This window comes from Entamoeba histolytica, genomic scaffold, assembly GCF_000208925.1.
Source record: "Entamoeba histolytica HM-1:IMSS scf_1104750516869 genomic scaffold, whole genome shotgun sequence".
Lineage (NCBI taxonomy): Eukaryota > Evosea > Mastigamoebida > Endamoebidae > Entamoeba > Entamoeba histolytica.
In genome coordinates, this window is record NW_001914905.1 from 48686 (window position 1) to 68723 (window position 20038).

A 20038-nucleotide genomic window follows, 5' to 3' on the forward strand; every position below is an offset into this window, starting at 1 on the left:
ATGTATAATCTAGAAAATAAAAGCATCAAAAATAATGAAAAACAATCATTTTATTTCTAATACATCAACTCCATCAAGACACTCTACAAAGAAATAAAGTTTTGAATAATTTTCAACAAAAAGAACTGAAAGCACTTTTGAAGTATTTTTTGAAGAATTTAATGAACGTCCACCATAACAAGAACCTAATAATTCCAATTTCTCAACTTCATATAACATCAATTCTCCTCGATCACTTCCTAATGCCAAAACATTCATAATTGATCCATCAATGAAATGAGTAATTGTTACAGCCGTGATAGTAGTATTTATTAAAGTTTCAGCAAATTTATATGCGTTAATAGAATATCCTGTAATAATTGTTTTACTTTGTTGAATTGATAAAGTAATTAAATCACCATTTTTGTCACTAAATAACATTTTATTTATAACTTCATTTGTTTTTATGACTTGTCTAATTTTACCATCTTCATTAAAATATCGAATATATCCATCGCTTGATGCAATGACTGCTGTGTGATAATCAATACAATATGTTATTGCAGTTACTTTATCTGTGATACCATACAGTGAAACAAATAATGGATTTTTTCCAAATGGCTGATTAATAATAAATGATTCTCCAGTCTCACATCCATAAACTAATTTATTTCCATTATCAAAAACATTGAAGTCAGTAACATCTAATGACTTGCAATATAAACTATTAATAATTTGATCATTCTTACTTAATGTAAATATACCTTTATTTTGTTCATATTTTACACAATAAAGTTCCTTGTCTAATGAAAAAGTACAACATTGTTCAGTAAATACTGAAAATTTATTATTTTCAAATGCAAATAAACATCCTATTTTTAATGTAGTAATTAATTCTGTATGAGGATTATGAAAATTAAAAGCTAACCTTGGGGTAACTAATTTCTTTGGATGTGGTTTAATAAATACTTTATTTGGTATATTACCCATTGTTTTCCATATAACTTCCTTAATTTGTTCATCCACTTCAGATTCTTTTGTATATTCCTTACTATAAACATTAAACTTATTTCTGTTTTGTTGGTCAACTCCAAACACTAAATCAATCCATTGGTTAATGGTTTGTCCAACTTCTTGACTTTCTAATGCTTCTCTCATATGATGAATGAATAACCTACTTGTTTCTCCCCAAGGAGGAAAGTTAACATCTCCAACGGTTGTACTTTCTCCTTTAAGATGATTCAAATTCATAAATACTTCAGGACAACAATAGAATTCAGGTAATAATTCAATTCTTGATTGTAACACAGAACTTAAAAACAATGAACCTACATTGACAAACATTCTTCCATCTATTTCTAAACATCTTCCTGACATTTCTTTTAAAATCATATCAGTATAGGGTCTTAGCCTAAATAAACATCTTAAAACTGTTGATGGACTACTCAGACAACAATTATAATGACATTCTTTTTCATAATAATTATCTTCTATTTGATTCGTCTCTTTTTGTGCTCCAATTGGTAGTTGGAGATTTCTATACATCTGAATATCACTTAATCTGAAATCTTTGCTATCATAACTACAAATAACCCATGGATATATGGGATATTGACTTAATGTTCTATAACTTCTTCCTGCTTCATTGTTGATTATTCCAAGATATTCAAAATTACTAATTAATCCTTTACTCCACATCTTTGTTGACTCTAACAATTTACTTTCTGAACACCCAGTAATTTCTATAATTTTATTACGTTGTTTATTTGTAAAAATAAAGAATTCAATTCTTCCATCAGCAGTTATTATTTCTAATCCATTATCTTGATACAAGTACATTTTCTTTGTGATGATTGCATTTTTTAAAGGTAAAATAATTTCTTTACTAATATTTTCATTATGAAGAACTTTTGAGTATTGAAAAACTAACTCTTTTTCATCTGCTTCTTCCTTAATTTGCATCATTCCTTCACACTCTTCTTCTTCTTTAATTCTTTTACATTTTATTCCACATGTTAATGCAATGGGAGGAATGTATGGAACAATTTCTTTAATCTGAAGATAATTTTTTAACTCTTCTATAATCTCGGGAGTAATTTCTTCAGTTGTTGGAAGGTCTCTCATTTTTGGTGAAGAATAATCTACTAAATTATGTACAAAACTTGGAGTTATAAAAGGTGTTAATTTTATAGCACTTATTGGGGGTGGGAATTGATAAGCTAATATTCCTTTTGGGGATGTATAGTTTTTAAATATTTTTAACCAATGTAAACAAGCAACCCTTGATGGACTAGTTGGTTTTGCTTTGAATGAACGAGGTGGAGGTTTAATAAAATCAAGATCATTAGGAATGGTTGTAGGTTGTATTTGTACAAGATATGGATGAAGGTATTCTTTTCTTTCAATAGTTCCATATATTTCATTGACAAATAAATGTAATTCATTTTTCACTTCTTCAGTAAATTCATTAAATCCAATTAAAACTGAATTTCCTTGTATTCCCTCTCTTAATAACTCAGTAGATAAAATAGTTGTTAATCCTAACGTTTTTAATAATGGTACATAATATGCAGCAACACTAATATTATTATATTTTTCTTCAAACAATGCCTGGCGTTGTTCAAATTGAACAATAAAATCTCTCACTGATAATTTCTCAATAATCAATCGTTGAGACTCAATTGATAATGGTAAATCATATTGTAATACCTCTTTCCAAATACGTGCAATTGCATTAATAAAGAATAATTTGTGTGACCTTCTTCCTTGAGTAACAACATATTTCTTGTGCATATCAGCAATAAACACATATACCCTCCACAATAATCTTGATTCAAAATTATCTGACATTACCAATGATGTAAAGTATAAATAATGAAGATGTACCTTTGTTGCAACTTGTTGTACTGATCGTTTTTGAGCCTCATTCATACCAGAGTCATACATTAATAATAGTCCATTTAATATTTTTTCATCATCATTTCTATGAACAACATTGAGAATAGAATGAAATACAACCTCATTATACATTTTACAAGATACTAAATTTCTTCCTTCAGGTTTAATACAATTTTCTGAAAATTCTTTAACTATCATTCCTAATATTTCTGTTGGTATCTCATTTAGAGTACATAATAATAATACTAATGATGGATCAGATGCAATGTCCATTGTATTTCCTTTATCAAAATTCATTAAAAATATAGTACGAAGAAATGAAGAAATGATTTTAATTGTAGAATAAGTATATTTATATACTCTTTTGACTGACCTGAGTGAGTTGAATAATCTAACAAATCCACCAAGTCTAATAAATTTACTATAAATTGGTTGAATAGATAAGATTAAACACATATATTTTAATACATCGTTAATATATTGCTTTTTTACAATAGCAACTAATTCTAATATAACTCCTATTGGTAATATACTTGATGCAGTAGTTAAAAATTCACAGACTTGATCCTTGTCTTCAATACTTAATGCACGAGTCAATAATATTTGTAACACTAATACTAATGACTCAATGCATGGAGTGTCCATACCCTCTGTGTCTGATGAATTCGATACATCAATATTATTTATAAGATTTCTAATTGCCACATTTCCTACTGATTCTCCTTGATTTGTACTATCATTAAATACTGTACATCTTATAATTTGTTCTGTTGAATAATTACTTTGAACAATCATAGCTATTTGATGTAAATAACTTCTCCACGATGATAACTGAAGTAAACCTGACATAACTGCAATGAAAGGAGACCTAATGTTTTTATTTTGAATTGACCTATCAATAAATTGTAAAAACCTTTCAAAAACTCTACACTCTTCTAACATTCCAATAGTTGATTGTACATGAGGTGATTTTAAACTTAATGCAACCTTTTCTAAATATATTCTAATAACATCATCATTTCCTTTCTTCCAAAAATCAACATTTAATACAATTTTATCAACAAGTAATGGAGATGTAAACACTTCTTTCTGGTGGTCAGTAGAAAATTCTAATAAAGTTTCAACCAATCCAATTTCGTTAAATAGCGTTGCTCTTGCATTTAATATATCAAACATAATTTTTAGTCCTCCAACTTCACAGAAGTTATAAGATGCTTTTCCATTCTTTGAAAGATATTTTGTTAAAATGTTTAGTGCTGCTAATACACTTTCATTATCTTTCATTTCTGCCATTAATATTAATAATACATCATATCCTCCAAGTAATTCTAACATCTTTTTTCCATGAATACATCTTCCAATGTCTTGTTGTTTTGAATTTATCAAAGGTTGTGTCCAAGGTATATTTATTGGAATTATTTCTTTTTGAGTGATTAACTGTTTTGTTCTTACATTTACCATAAAAGAAAATGGAATAGTGTTGCACTCTTTTGGAGTTCTAATGTCAATTGGACATAACCAATTTTCATTACTTGGAACAAGGTCTGGATTTTCACAATATACCAATCTCTGGACAGCTGCCTCTTCAAGAATAGTTCTATATATTAGGATATTACCAATTCGTAAACGAACTTGTTCTGTACTTTGTACAATCATTTCAGTATTGTTTTCAAAAGTGGCAACTCCAACAACCGATCCAAGGAAAATACTATCTAAATATATTTCTATTTTACATTTATTACTCTTGTCTGTTTGATGTAGTGTCATAACAATAGAATGAAACATTTTTTCTCTTATTGGAAATTGTAATAATTCTCTTGAATTTTTGAAATAAATAGTAACTCCAACAGGAGTAGCATGTATTCCCAATGTATATTGTGGAGAAGCAAAAGAGAATAAAGAAACAGAAGGTGTTTGATATTCTGGGAATGAATGAATATAAAACCAAGTACATGTAGTAAATGGTTTTAAAGAATAGAATGGAAGTTTAAATGAAATTTTATTTACTAAATGTTGACTAATATCGAGGAAATATGTTGGTGTGGGGATTAACTCAAATGACGAAATGATGATTGAATCTAAACCTTGTTGAATGTGTTTGCATTGGTGAATATTTTTAATTAATTGTTCAAGGACATGATGATTACAATGATAACTAATAATACTTTTAATAAGAAAATCTGCATGACTTGCTTTCTTTGATTGAATGACAAAAGGAATTAATAATTCTGGAATTTCTCCATGACTTAATACATCTAAATTTTCACATTGTGATATTAGTGGAATAAATATATCCCCAATAAGTGTATCACTACATTCTTCAGTTAGTTTGAGACTTAATAACAATTTTAAAACAAGAATTAATGGTGTAGGCTCATCAATAATATTGAGCATTGTTGTTAAAGCAATATTCCTTAATATTACAAAAATATCATTTCCAAGAATAGAATAAATTTCTTTGATTCGAATAAAAGTATTATCTTCTTTCATAAATTCAACAAATAACTTTTTTCCAAATACATTTTCTTTAAGAGATGAAAATGAGTCAAAAAAGGTAGTAAAAAATTCTTTATTCCCATTTTTTTGATAAAAACATTTCTTTAAATAACACATAAAATCTCTAACACAATCTTCTGAACCTATTCCAATTTTTAATTTCCATAATTTCATTAATTGAATTTTATATTCTAATTCATTTAATCCATCAATGAGTTTAAATAATTTGATATATCCTAGAGATTGATTTATTTTTTCTGTATCATCATCTAATAATAATAAAGTCATAAATTCAATTGATAATTCAAATTCTTCTTTATTTGAAACACTTCTAATCATACTAGAAAAGAAATTATTAGGCTCTGTTGTCTTAAAATATTTTAAAACATCATTGTCTCTCATTAATTGAACTAAATATTTTAATGTTTTAATTCTAAATGTTCCAGTTGAATTAATTGCTGTTTGACGAATATAATAAGAAAGTCCACTTTCAAGAATAAATTCTTGAATATAAAATCTTGACAATTGTAATGAAGATAATCCATCAATAATTGGTTCTATAATATCAATGTTTTTTGAATTTTTCTTTATAAATTCAAAAAAGTATTTGCGTTCTTCAATACTTAGACATTCAATAATTCTAATAAACCCATTTAGAAGGATTGAGTACTGTTTTTTATTTGAATCATTAACAATGGTATTTAACTGTTCTTGAAAAACGCTAATGTTTGGTCCTACTGAATGTGCATATAAATGTACTTTTCTTAACAGAATAAAATAATAATCTTCTGTATTTTTTTGAATGAAGAAACTCAAAGAATATACCATTGGTAATACAAATGTAAAGTTGTTTGTTGCTTGTATAACATTAAAATAATATGTAAGACAATCTGGTGATGGTGGAACAGAAAGACCATAAGGAAATAACCCAGGGAAATCTACTGGAGATTCAGGAAATGTCTTTGTTAAACAAACAATCAAACGCATTAAAGTATTTATTTGTTGGTTCACTTTTTCTGGTGTTAATTTTGATTCCACTAAATTTGCACAAAGAACTTTAACTCTTTTTACTAATGGAGATGGTGTTGAAGAAATATGTAATGGAATATATCTGTAATAATGGTCAATAAAAGCATCAATGGTTTCTGGTTGAATTTTATCAACAAACAACAAGTCTGGTAATTCCAAATAACAAAATGGACCAATTAGACTAAGAGCATAACTAATAATTTGGGACTGTGGGGTAGATTTAACAGGAGTAATTTTTACTGGAATAGAGGCTATTTGATTTTGATGTTCAAACATAGGAAAAATCAGTGGGTTTTTGTCAAGAACTATATTAGGAGGAGAGGTAATAACATAATCAACCACTGAGTAAACAATCTCACAAATACATTCTATTTGTAAATTAGTAAATTTAGAAGAAACAGTGTGTGTAAGGATAGAAAAAGAGCATAATTCATTAAACCGTTTTACCATAATTTCTTCAATAAATTGTTTTGGCTTGGAATAAATTTTTATATTTTCAAATAAATGTTCAATAATTCCAGTATATTCCAATATTATAGGAAATTGTTTTGGATTTTTACAATAAATTTGAATAATTTCTGTTATTACTTTATTGTATTTTTCATCTGATAGTTCTTGTTTATATTCATTAAGAAGGCGTGTAAGAATAATCTCATCTATAGACTTTTGAGGTGGTTGAATTGGTGGTTGGACAGATATTGTTTTGCTGCGAGGACGAAATAAATTAAATAAATTCATCTCAGACACAAAGATGAAAACTGACTTTTTTTCAATCTTAAAAAAAAGAGAAAAGTAGATTTTTATTTATCAATGTTTCATATTTCTTTCCTAATCTCACAAGAACTAATATTTTATATTGGTAATTTGACATAGATTATCATAAAGTAAAGAGTTAAAAAGTAGAATGAAGTTGATTCAATTAAGTTGTTTTTGGTTCATTTACTAATAGTTTGATTCTCATGAGAAGATTATATAATGACTTACGAATGTCTTGTTCTTCAGATAGAATCAATTTATATAATGAAGATAAGTGAGTAGTATATATTTCCATTAATAAGTCATCAGAACAAGTATTGAGCAGATCAAAGACAACATGAAGAATGAAATTACTTGGTAAATGAAGGAATTTATCCAATAAATGAACAATAACACTTGGATATATTTTGAATATTTCTTGAGCATAAAATATTAAGATAGTTTGAACAGCAATTGTTACATCATTAATATATTTTAGATATGGAGAATCTGTTTTTATTTGAATAACCATATTTAATAATCTTTCAATATTAAATAAGAAACACTTTAATAACTCTTCATCTTCTTTTTGAGATAAAAGAATTATTTTTGGTGCAAATTCATACAATGTATCAATATATTTCTTAAATGTAGTTGCAATAAAAGGAATGTCTAATCGAGTTAATTCAAATTTGTGACCAATAAACTGGTCTTCAATATTTGTTTTCATAATTATCTTATGTTGATGTTGATTGTTCATTTTTTCTTTACATTCTAATGAACAAAATTTAAGAGAACAAAATGGACATTCAACTAATTCAAATTGTTGGACTGGTTTTTTGCAGCAAGAACATATTATTTCTTCTGTTTGATTATTATCCAATTCTTTTTCTTTCTTTTCTATTTCATCAATAACAGAACCTTGTTGAAGAGTAAATGATTGAACTGCATCAAAGAAATAATTGATAATATCATTATTCATCATTTCATAAATTTTTAAATATTGTGGATGTTCAATAAAAATTGGAATGATATCTTTTAATGATAATAATCCAATTTGTGTAATAAATTCCGTACCTTTTGTAATAAATGTTGTTATGATGTAAATATAATCACAAATAAAATAACCAAGTTTATCAGGATGCTGAGAAATTAAACCAGACATTTGTAACATTAAATTTAATGCTACTGATGTTAACCATTCACAACTTTTATTATTATTATTAATTGTAATAACTTTACAATGGTAATATCCAATAGACTCCAATATTTTAAAATATACTCTATGAAAAATATAATACCAATCTTCAAAAGTAAGTTTATCCATATAATCATCAATAATATGATTAATTGTTTGTAAAGAAACTGATGCAACTTCAATATATTGACTTGATGTTGCATGGGCATATGATACTAATACATTAAAAAATAACTCATTATAACTACTTCCAAAGGATAAGTCAACACCTTCAGGAATACGATTTTTTAAAATTGATTGTATTGATGCAAGAATAAATGGATGACTTGACTTTTCTTGAGTTAAATAACGGTCAGTAACAAGAGAATATCGAACCATTGTTTTAAGATAATAATAATCATATTTTCTATCAAATTGTATTTTCTTTTCATTAACATATTTTAATAACATATATCCACTTTTTATTACAGCAATATCTTCATCTAATGAAGCAATATATAATATTTCAAATATTTCTTTCCAACACATTTGAATGAATGAAGAGTTTTTATCAACACATTCTTTTAACATATCAAGTATTGTTATTCGACAACTATTTAGTGGTGAGTCACACATAATAATAACTATTTCCTTTAATAATTCTGATGATTCTCCAAAAACATTATTTTCATTAAAACTAAATATCATTTTAATGGCTTCTTTAGCTACATTTTCATGTGGATGAAGTCCACATTGAAGTAAAAATTCTTTAATAATATTAACAGTCTGAATATTAAATTCTTTATTGTTCTTAACCTTTCTTTCGTATGTTATATAACCCATTTTCTTCATTAAAAACATTGATGGTGTTAAATAATTTAATTCTTCAATTCCTGCTTCACATAAACATTGATAAATAGTTGTAATTTCATCTTCTTCACAATTTATTAATTGTTTAAAAATCTCTTTTGCTTTATCAATCCATTTTTTTAATTCTTTCTTCTTTGAATTAATTTCTGTTAATGATATAACTGGTACTTTATTTTCTTTAGGCTGATATAAACGATGTTGTACATTCATAAAAAACAATTTCCTTGTATTTTTAGGAACATTTACTAATGGTGAAAGAGCAACTTGCTCAGTTAATAACACTTGTTCTATTCTTGATAATAATGTAAATATATATTTCCATCCTTCCCCAATTTTTTCCTTCCTTTCCATTGCTAAGTCAATTACAACTTTTGTCATTTCTATATTTCCTTGATTCTTATTATTGGGGTGATAAAATAACCCCCACTCACAGAGCATCTTAATAATTAATGTTATTGATGTATCAAGCTCTAAATTTGCTGAAATACTTATCAATATGTTCATATTTTTAATTACATCATGTACGGTTTTATATTCTTCAAAAGCAATTTTTAAAGTTTTTAATGCTAGTGGAATTAGAGTCTCAACAAGTGATTTTAGAATATCTTTATTAACAATAGAAATAGGGGCAACTTCTTTTGATAAAGAGATATCATTAATTACTTTTTCAAAACCACTCGACACAGCTAATACTTCTTCTCTTTTTATTGGATTTGCCTTAACCATAGCAATTAATAATTTTTCATTACTCTTTTCTTCATTTTGGTGTTCAGGAATCAAAAATGCATTTTGTGTTACACTTTGATATAAAGGTTGAAGATAGTCGTCAGGTAGAGTAAAGTTAAATTGTTCAACCATCCCTTTAAATTTTTCATAAGTATCCATTGTCCTTGTTTTAACATTAGCATTGTGTGTTTCTGTAGATAAAAAGATAATTGTTGTTGCTAAGAAATAAATTTGATTTGACGTAATATTTAATTCATTAATTTTTTCATTCATACACTCGGCATATCTTATCGAAAACATTTCAATAACTCGATCAACTACCTGACCTTCTCCTGGCATAACAAATAAATTAAACATTGTCCTTAATGCTTCATCAATATTAAGTCCTGTAAAATCAATCAATTTCATATATTCTTTAAAAACCTCTTTATTTAAATCTTTATTTGAAGTAAGATATTTTCCTAGTGCTGTTTTGTCAATACCCTCTAATCTCATAAGAAATTGAGCAATTGAATCAGGACTATTAGAACATAAGTCTGTTTTAATCATATATGCTACTCCATCATTTGGTTTATTCTTAAATAATTGTTTCGCATAAATAACATCAACCTTTCTTTTTCTTTGCTTAAGTAATTCAATTCCCTCTTGACAATGTGATTGAACTGGAACTGAATTAATAATTTCTACTATTCCTTTTTCTTCTAGTTTCTGCATTGATTGTATTTGCATTTGAATAGATTCAATAACACTTTGAATAATTTTATATGCTGCTCTTCTAATCTCAATAATTTTTGATGATAATTCGTCAGGCGTTTCCATTTTGAATTGAGAAGAAAGAATAAAAGAAATTAATGACATAAATTCTTCAAATAAATTCATTCCAAATGTCATACAATCATAGTTAGTAAATAAATCAATAATAATTTGTGGTTGAGTTGCTAATTTTTGCATTTCATTTACAAGGAATAATTTATGACTAATGAAAGGTAATGGAGATTTAATAAAGAAGAAATATATATGTTTAGTAATAATTTCTATTTCTTTTTTAAAATACATTCTAAAACGATGAATAATTAAACTAAATATTTTAACAGATGTTATGAAAATAGGCTCTTCATTTGAAAATGTATTATGTGCAATACATTTACATAAATCCTGTTTCCATCCCTTAATAGAATTAGGACAAAATTCACTTGGACATTGGGACAACCAAAATTCTATCAAGTCTAATACTATTCTTTGCATTGTTAATGTCATTGGTCTTTTACCTGTCATTTGCTTATAATTACCTTTTAGTAATGTGTCTGATATTACAAATCTTTTTGCATGGTCAATAAGTGAAATCTTAGTTAAAACACTCAAAATAGCATAATGAGGAGGTAATTGTTTTTCATATAAATCATCTTTTTTATCTTCATCGTCAATCAGTTTTTTTAATTCATTGATTTCATTTTCAACTTTAATCTGTTCTGGATTAATTTGGTTATCTTCATTAATAATTTCTTTAACTTCTTCTTTCTTTATTTCTTCACTACTTTGAATAAATTCATCAAAAGATTCATCTTCATTTGATTTTGTTAACGTATTTGGTGATTCTAATGTTTGTATGGTTTGTTCTTCTATTGGTTTTTCATCTACTGGTTGTTGTAATTCATCTTCATGATATTGTTGTGAGTTATCACTTTCATCAAAAGGAGTAGAAGTTTCCATAGGTGAGACTGAAAGTGGTTTAGTGTTAAAATTACCATTTCTATTAGATGTTGTATATTGTGAAGATATAAATAAAGGGGATATTGCTTGTAATGGTTTTGGCTCACATCCATTAGGTAAGTTTGTTTCAACACTATACGACTTAAATAAAGAGGTAATATAACCTTGTATAATATTATTCAAAGAATGTTCAGTTGGCTATTAAACTAATTAATACATAATACTAAAATATATAAACAAAAACAAACATAATTAGGAGTTGATAACGAATAAAAGTCAATCAATAACTTAATATTTTCAATAACATATTTTGTTTCTAATTTAAAAGGTATAGTTGCATGAATGATTCTAGCAGAAAGAATCAAAATTGATTTATGACTTGAAATAATTTCAATAATAATATTATTATATAACATTGTTAATATTTTTTGACATGTTTCAACGGTAAGGTATTGTTCCTTAATTAAACTAACAATGCAATTAGCAAGTCGGTCAATTTGTTTTATTCCAAAATAATAAATAACCCCAGTTCTTATACAATTTTCAATAACATTTTGATTGTCTTGAATGAAAATATCTTCATCACTTTTCCATGATTGAATATTTTTTTTCAACGAGTCAATAAACTCAACCTGTTTTTTATCAATTAAACCAACCATTGTCTCTAATTTTTGTTTGATAATGTCTTTGATATCTTTAATGTTTTGTGCAATTTCTTTCTTTTTGTCTGACATACCAATAACAAAAAAATTGAATTACAAGATGAGAAGAGTTTAGAAAAAACACAAAATATAAATATCAGTTTATTATAATAATAGCATTTTTATTAATAAAGTATGTATTAAAATAAATGGGTTAGCACTAGAGTATAAACCAGTTGTTAAATACACATTCTTTTATTATTGTTGTAAAAGTATCGATGAAATTTGTTCTATTACATCAACTGACATTGTAGATAGATCCATTCCTATACACCAATCAGTGTTTTGAGGTGCTACAATTTCTAATATTTTTTCCAATTGTTGTTCAGTTGCTGAAGATAATTTTTCAAGAAGAAGTGAATGATTAGGAACAATGTCAGGTGTTTGGTCTATATTATCATTTTGAGAAGCTACAGGTAATCCTGGTGGTTCATTTTCACTCCTTGGAGAATTTGTTGAAGGTAATGGTTCTTTCATTTGAGCCAATAAATTCATTTGATTAAAAGAGACTGACCTATTTTAATTGAATATACACTTTTTTATAACGACTTTTATGATATTTATACAAACTTATCTGCCATTGATTCACAGAGTAAATCAACGTAATAATGATAAGAGAAGAATAAATTAAATTTAGTTTCGTTATCAATCGTAGTTGAACCCATAAATTCACGTGCTGCTGAAACCATTTTAAGTAAAAACTCTTCAAAACTTTGTGTTTCAAAAACTTCCTTATACCTTCCTTTCATTATAAGTTCACTGTTCGGTATTGCAACAATAATTTGTTTAAGTTTTGTCATAAAATCAGATTTTAATGGTGGGATATTTGGAGAGTTAGACATTCGCTCGTTTTTAAGTTTTTATTTTAAAAATTTGTCTTTTAAGATTTTTTTACTTATTTTATGTTTTTAATTTTTTGTGATAATTCACAAAATTATCATGTTTTTGAAAAAAAAATGTTATTATGATTAAAACAAAAAATAATAAATTTGTGTTATTTTAAAAATATTTTATAATTGTTATATTTAACACGTAAAAACCAGTTAATTATGTATTAACAGAGTTATTCTTCCTTATTCTATGGGTACTAATAAAAACAATTGTCTTTATTAAAATATCTTTCTTCTCAATTTTATTATTTCTTTGTTCATTACATTCATTTCTTTATTGATTAACTAATATATCATCATTTTCTGTTTTGATTGTTATTAATTATTATATATTTCATTTGTATTAATAATATATTTCTTATTTTATGTGTTTTTTTCTTCATAAGAAAGAAGGGAGAAATTAATGTGTTCAATTCTATTTATCAAACTAACTAAATCAAGGTAATATTTATTCTCCAATTGATTATTGACAACACCCTTCATCTATTTAAATGATAGAAATGATAATTTAATACATTTATTATTGATTTGAAATATTTAAAACATTTTTAATAGTTATTTGTTTAAAAACATTAATATAATTTATAGTAAAGTATTTATTATTAAAATTCAATTTTATGTGTTGAAGTGACTATGAGTTATGAACAGACAAGACGTTAAAAAGTTTAACATGACTTATAGAATATTATTAGAAAACATCATTTAGTTATTGATAATTCATAAACATTGTTTTGCATTAAAAGAAACTTAAAATAGTTTCAAATAAATAGTTAAAACAACAAACTAAAATTATTATAAAAATAGAATTTGCCTATTATTTCATTTTTAAATATTTTTATCATAGTTTATTATTTCTTTTGAACTGAAAAAGATTTTTAAAAATTAAAAAAGTATATAACTATTTTTAAGGGTTTTAATGATGTTAAATCTTTTTAAAAATTTTTAGTTAGAAACGATATGGATAGTAGCACAAAAAAACTTTTACATTGTATCTTTGAAGTTATTGTCTCATCTATTGAATGTAATAACCAAGAAGTTCTTATAGACTTAGTCAAAACTGCAATAGAAAACGATGTTAATATTTCACAATTAATAGAAAATAACAAATTTTTATTTCAAGAACCTGAACAAAAAAGTTATAGTATTGATGATGACTTTTATGGTTATGTAACTTGGATTAATTGTTTAACAAGAGAAAATTTTATAGAAGTTATTATTCAAAATTTTAATGATGATCAATTTATTCAAATTATAAAGGAAATGATAGAAAAAGATTTATTAGAAAATGACAAGAAGAAAATTGCAAAAAAAGTTGTTTATAAGGAAAATTCTGATTATCACTTCATTAACTCTTCACTAAATTCTCAAGTAACAAATGAAATGATTACAGCAGACTATTTAGATTTTAAAAACAGTATAGAAGAAGAACTTATGAAGAATAAATGCGTTGAAGATATGTCAGAATCTAATTTAAAATCAAATGGTCAAGTAATAAAGAAAAAAATGTATAATTCAATGTTAAATGATTATATAAATGAGAAAGTTAATAAACACAAAAAATTGATTGAAGAGCATCTTGGATGTGGTGAATTATCTGTATCATTCGATAGTGAACAATTAGACAAAAACAAGTTAGATAAAATTATTCTTCCTCAAGTAGAACAACAAACAGTTGTTACTCTAATCAGTGATGAAGGAAAATTAATTTCTATTTATTCTAAAAAATCGAATATATCTTTTGCACGTCCTCCAAAAAATAATACATTGTTACTTTTTAATGAAGATGGTATTTGGAAAGAATGTAACAAAAGCTCATTCCTTTTTATCAATAATAATCAAATTAACTTTTGTGACAGAACATCAAATTCTCTTATTGAATTAAATGATACAAAAATCGATACAGAATTTAAAGGTGAGATTTTGGATTTTATTGGAGAAAGTAAATGGAATATTATACGAATTATAATTTATAATAAGTCTCTTAAGAGTAGTACTGTAAATACTATTGATAAAATATCTATGCCTGTACCTTCAAACAATAAAGTATTAAAAACTATTCTTGAAAATAGGTTTAAAGTAACTGATATTAGAAATGATTATAAAAGAATTAAAGAGTTTTATAAAACTAAACCACCATATCTTCATTCTCAACTTGATTTTTATGTTCAAACTGAGAATAACATCGTTGGATTTTATGCTTATGAAAATACAATATCCTTCTTTGAATATGACCTAAATGAAATTGACAAACAAAACGCTCAAAACTATTCAAAAAATTCTATTACTCGTTATTTCCAAAAACCATCATATAATAACTTTGAAATAACTCCTTCTGAACCAGTTATATCATTCGACACACCAGGATTTATTTTGATTACTCCACTTTTTTCAATATCTAATCAGTTGACCATCACTAAATATCCATTCAACTCTAAACTTTATTCTCCAATGTTCCAAAGTAATTCTTTTTTCATTAAAGAACCAATTTCACAAAAAGTAATAGACATAGCTTACCTATTGACAGAAAGACAATAAAATTAAACAATTTCTTTTATTTTTAATGTTTTACGTGAGACTTATTCAATTGAAGTTATGAAATTGATAAATAACTAACTTTGTTAAATGCAATGAGCTTTACTTAATAAAAATCAATAAATCATTTTTTTTATTTTCTTATTATAACATTCTTTAGTCTTTTTTTAAATACAGTAAAAGATATTATAATAATAAAAATTATTTCATACCATCAATTACTTGATATAATGAAATGTAATTAAACAGTTTTTTCTGATGTTATGCAATGAAGTAGATGTTGTAAAATTATATTTTGCATTTCTTTATATCATTTCCTGAATATAAAATTTATTACTTCTTCACTTCAATATGTATTTCGATCAATTTGTATCTTTTTTAATTATTCTGTGTACAATAATATACATAGTAGATATTATTTTCTTTGTATAATATTTCAATTATTTGGCATTTTTCATTATTTGGTATATCAATTTTTCTGAATTAAGTTATTAATGTAATTCTTGTAATTAATATTTAAATCGAATTGTTACCTTCAACACTTATTCTACATTAAACTAATACATCAGTATATTCATTCTTTATATGTTTGCTATTTCTCTTGATTTTTATTCATTTCTTATATTATCACTTTTTCTCTTATAATTTCTTTTATCTTCTTCTTCCTTCTCTTTTAGTCTTTTTTTTTCTTTATTCTTTATGAATATTCATTTCTTATTTCTATTACTCTCTTTATTCTTGGATTAATATTTTCATTTTGTTATTTTTATCTATTATCCATTTCAATTAGAGACTTATTATCTGTTTCTTGTTATAACATCATTGTTTATTATCTGTATCATCATTATTACAACTACTTTTTGTTATTGAAGACTTTTTTAACTCAATTATTTATTATATTATTTGTTTGGTTTTCTTTACTTCCTTTATTTCATATTTCTATTCATAATTATTTATAGTGATTATTATTTACTCATACGTCATTTCTTTTTTTTTCTTTTGCTATATTCTCATATATCATTATACATTACTTCTTCTTTTATTATCTTATTATTTGATTGAATTATCTTTTTATTATGTTATTTGAATTTCATATCTTCTGGCTTTCTTTTCGTGTCATTCCATCATTACAAACTAAATGACTTATTTATAATTTCTATAATCATATTCTTTTGTTAATTGTATATATTGAATTTTGAATTGTTTTCATTAAATATATTGAAGTAGAGTCATGAAATAATATAAATATGATAAAATACATAATTGAAAAGAAAAAAATACAATAAACATAAAATATATTTTTCAACTAATGTTTTATTTTAAAAACTTTAGAGAATAGATTTTTAATATTCAAAAGGTATTGAAAGTATAACTTGCCTTAACTAATAAACTGACGATTTATTAATACATACTAATGAAAGAAAAAAAAAATGAAACCCAATGAAGAATATGAATTGAATATAGTGACTATCAAGAATAAAGCTATTCAAATAACAAACATAAGTTGATTGAAAATGTTAGAAAGAAGAAAAATATTCAAAAGAATAAAAATGTATGAAGGTACTTCTATAATGTTAAAACATTTTACATTGAAATAAATAACAAACAAAGAATGTGAAATGTTATTATTAAACAAGTTATTTATAAAAAAGAAATTAAAAAATAACACAATAATTATTTTGTACATACAGTCTTGTTTTTGATAAATAAAAGTTTTATTTAAAGAAAATGAAATACAGGAAGAAGAATAAATAGGAAAATAAGTTAGCTATTAAAACTAAAAAATAACCCAATCGTGTTAATGAAAAGAGAATAAAAAATCTAAAAACATCCAATGTTTCTAAATAAAAATTTGATGATCTGGTTAATTCTACAAAAAAAAAAATGAACCAAAAAAGAAAGAGAGAAATGAATAGAATTAGAACAGTATAAAATCAGGAAAATAAAAATAAAAAATTCAAAAAAAGAATAAAACAGCCTGTCGATAGTAAAAATTACTATCAATCTTCTCTCTTCATTTTATAAAAAGAAATCTTTTTATTTAATAAATTACAATGCAAGATTTGGTTGTTTGATTCTTTATATTAATTTTATTCTAAAAGATTTACATAATAGTTTGAATTTCCTGCTGTTAATACTTATTTAGATTCTTTTTCTTCTCTAACTGCTGGATGTATTTCCTTTTTTAGTGAAAAAGCATCAATTGAAACAGAATATGGATCTCGATTATTAAACTTAACTAAAGTGCCTTTAAAAAGAGTATTTCAACGTTATAGTCCAAAAGATAATATGTCTTCGTTTGTTTTATTATTTTTATTAAATTATTTTAAAATAAGCAACAAATATTGTCAGATTTATTTCATTTACTAACTAATATTTAGTACTATGAAAGAGTTTATTGACAAATTTATTTCTCAGAATAAAATTATGGCAGAATGTCATTTAAATGCTGCACAATTTATAGAAAAGAATATTGTCCAAGCTACTAAAACTAGTGCCCAACAATTAGAAACTAAAATGAGTGTAATTACAAATGAAATTAATAGAAGAATTAAACAGCATAATGATATGGTTAGTACTGTTGAAAGAATTAAAGAAAACAAACAAAAAGCATTAAACCAATTAAAAAAGCTTAAAGAAGAAAAAAAAGGAAAAAGTGGAAAGACTTATCAAAAGATGAATTGTAAACAAGACCAAATAGTTGAAGACATTAAAAAATATAATACTAATCTAAAGAATTGTGTTATAATTACTAATAAAATTAGAGAAAATGTTTATGGTAAAGAAATGAAATGTATGTTAAATCAAATTGAAGGTATTGCATCAGAATGGAATGAATTGTTGATTAATATGTTTACTTTAGGAAATGATCTTGATATAGAAATATTAAAAAATACAAGTAAATATTGTCTTAAAACTCAACAATCAATTCAAAAAATAAATTGGACGAATGATATTGAAGAATTTGTAAATAAATGGAAAAATGTTCATTCTGTTAATGACATTATACTTACTTCAAATGACCTTGCTTTAGATGATCATATCCTTTGTGATGAATCTACATTAGAAATGATTCATAATAATGGATCAAGTGGTACTCAAACAAAAGAATGTCCCTCAAACTATTTACAAGTTACTCTCTCAGAATAAATAAATTGAAATGTTCAGAATAATAGAAATAAAAAACATTCAATTCAATTTGTTTTTGTTAGAAAAGTCATATAAAAGATTTCAAAAATTAAAAAGAAAAAAGCAACTACAATTATTTTGTAGAAAAGATATTTTTAAATATTTTTTTCTTTATTTTTTAAAAGAATGTGTTGTGTGGAGATCGAAGGTGGCACGTCTGAAACACCACACACAAACCCTAGTACAAATTCATTCTTCGACTCTCCCAGTTATTATCTGGTTATGACGGTGCCTTTGAATTAGGAATGTATTAGGGAAGCTGCAAAGGGTGCAGCAAGAGAATACAGTAGAATATTACATGGATGTAATATAAGAATCTACTGAAGTGTGGGTATGACTAAAAGAAGATTAGTCAAAGTAAGACTAAAAAGAAGATTAGTCAAAGTAATACAGTAGTAATAAAATGATTCCTTCTTCCATTCATAAAATAAGAAAAATGAAATTCCTTAAAATTAAGGCAGAAAACAAACAAAGGCTTAAAAAGAAGAAATAAGCAGAAGAAGTTTGAAAAAACCTTAATAGGAAAAATAAAGCAAAGAAGTGCTTTCCTCATTTTGCAAGACAAACCTAAATGATAGGTTCAACAAAGAGATTACTCTTTTTTAATAAGCTCAGGGATGGGATTAGTCTCCCCTGAGCTAGGAAGAATAGATGAAAATTCTATTAATACTTAATTAACTAATTTTTATTTAAAAGAATGTGTTGTTAAAAGTTTTTTTTTATTTTCCAATGAAAAATGTTCATTGGATTTATAACCTTTTATATCTTTTTTTCTAAGTAATAAAAAAAATGATATTAACACTAAAATATAATACTCTTTATATTGACTCTAATCAATGTCTTTTTTTTTGTATCATTTTTATTTAATATAAGAAACTAAATAAAAAATAAAAGTACTATTTTCTTTTTGGCTTAGACTTATTTCTATTGAAATTCTATTTTAATAATACATGTCGTTTTATTCTTATCAAAATAAAGAAGTAATACAACTTTTATTAATAAAGTGAACTAAATCAATTAATATTCTATAATAAAGAAATATTATTTTCTTCTTTTTCTACTCACTCTTCTTTAAAGTTTCACTTTGTATTGATTTGTTGTAATTT

The 20038-nt window shown here is 24.9% G+C and overlaps 5 protein-coding genes across 5 annotated transcripts, besides 1 other annotated feature; 2 read left to right on the forward strand and 3 right to left on the reverse strand.

The window, feature by feature from the left end:
* Nucleotides 1–45: 45 nt before the first annotated feature.
* Nucleotides 46–7140, reverse strand: EHI_038930 (uncharacterized protein; the record flags this gene model as incomplete). Its single annotated transcript, XM_651789.1, has 1 exon — nt 46–7140. One exon carries the CDS (start codon nt 7138–7140, stop codon nt 46–48), a length of 7095 nt encoding a protein of 2364 aa, XP_656881.1.
* Nucleotides 7141–7321: 181 nt separating this feature from the next.
* On the reverse strand, nt 7322–12354 carry EHI_038940 (Sec7 domain protein; the record flags this gene model as incomplete). The annotated part of the gene is made up of 2 exons (XM_651790.1): nt 7322–11818; nt 11869–12354. The coding sequence occupies 2 exons, from the start codon at nt 12352–12354 to the stop codon at nt 7322–7324; spliced, it is 4983 nt and encodes a 1660-aa protein (XP_656882.1).
* A 165-nt stretch (nt 12355–12519) lies between these two features.
* On the reverse strand, nt 12520–13163 carry EHI_038950 (uncharacterized protein; the record flags this gene model as incomplete). Its single annotated transcript, XM_651791.1, has 2 exons — nt 12520–12835; nt 12892–13163. The coding sequence occupies 2 exons, from the start codon at nt 13161–13163 to the stop codon at nt 12520–12522; spliced, it is 588 nt and encodes a 195-aa protein (XP_656883.1).
* A 1005-nt stretch (nt 13164–14168) lies between these two features.
* EHI_038960 (uncharacterized protein) lies at nt 14169–15746 on the forward strand (the record flags this gene model as incomplete). The annotated part of the gene is made up of 1 exon (XM_651792.2): nt 14169–15746. One exon carries the CDS (start codon nt 14169–14171, stop codon nt 15744–15746), a length of 1578 nt encoding a protein of 525 aa, XP_656884.2.
* Nucleotides 15747–18170: 2424 nt separating this feature from the next.
* EHI_038970 (uncharacterized protein) lies at nt 18171–18893 on the forward strand (the record flags this gene model as incomplete). The annotated part of the gene is made up of 1 exon (XM_001913593.1): nt 18171–18893. The coding sequence occupies one exon, from the start codon at nt 18171–18173 to the stop codon at nt 18891–18893; it is 723 nt and encodes a 240-aa protein (XP_001913628.1).
* Nucleotides 18894–19074: 181 nt separating this feature from the next.
* Nucleotides 19075–19621: a repeat region.
* The last annotated feature ends 417 nt before the right edge of the window (nt 19622–20038 follow it).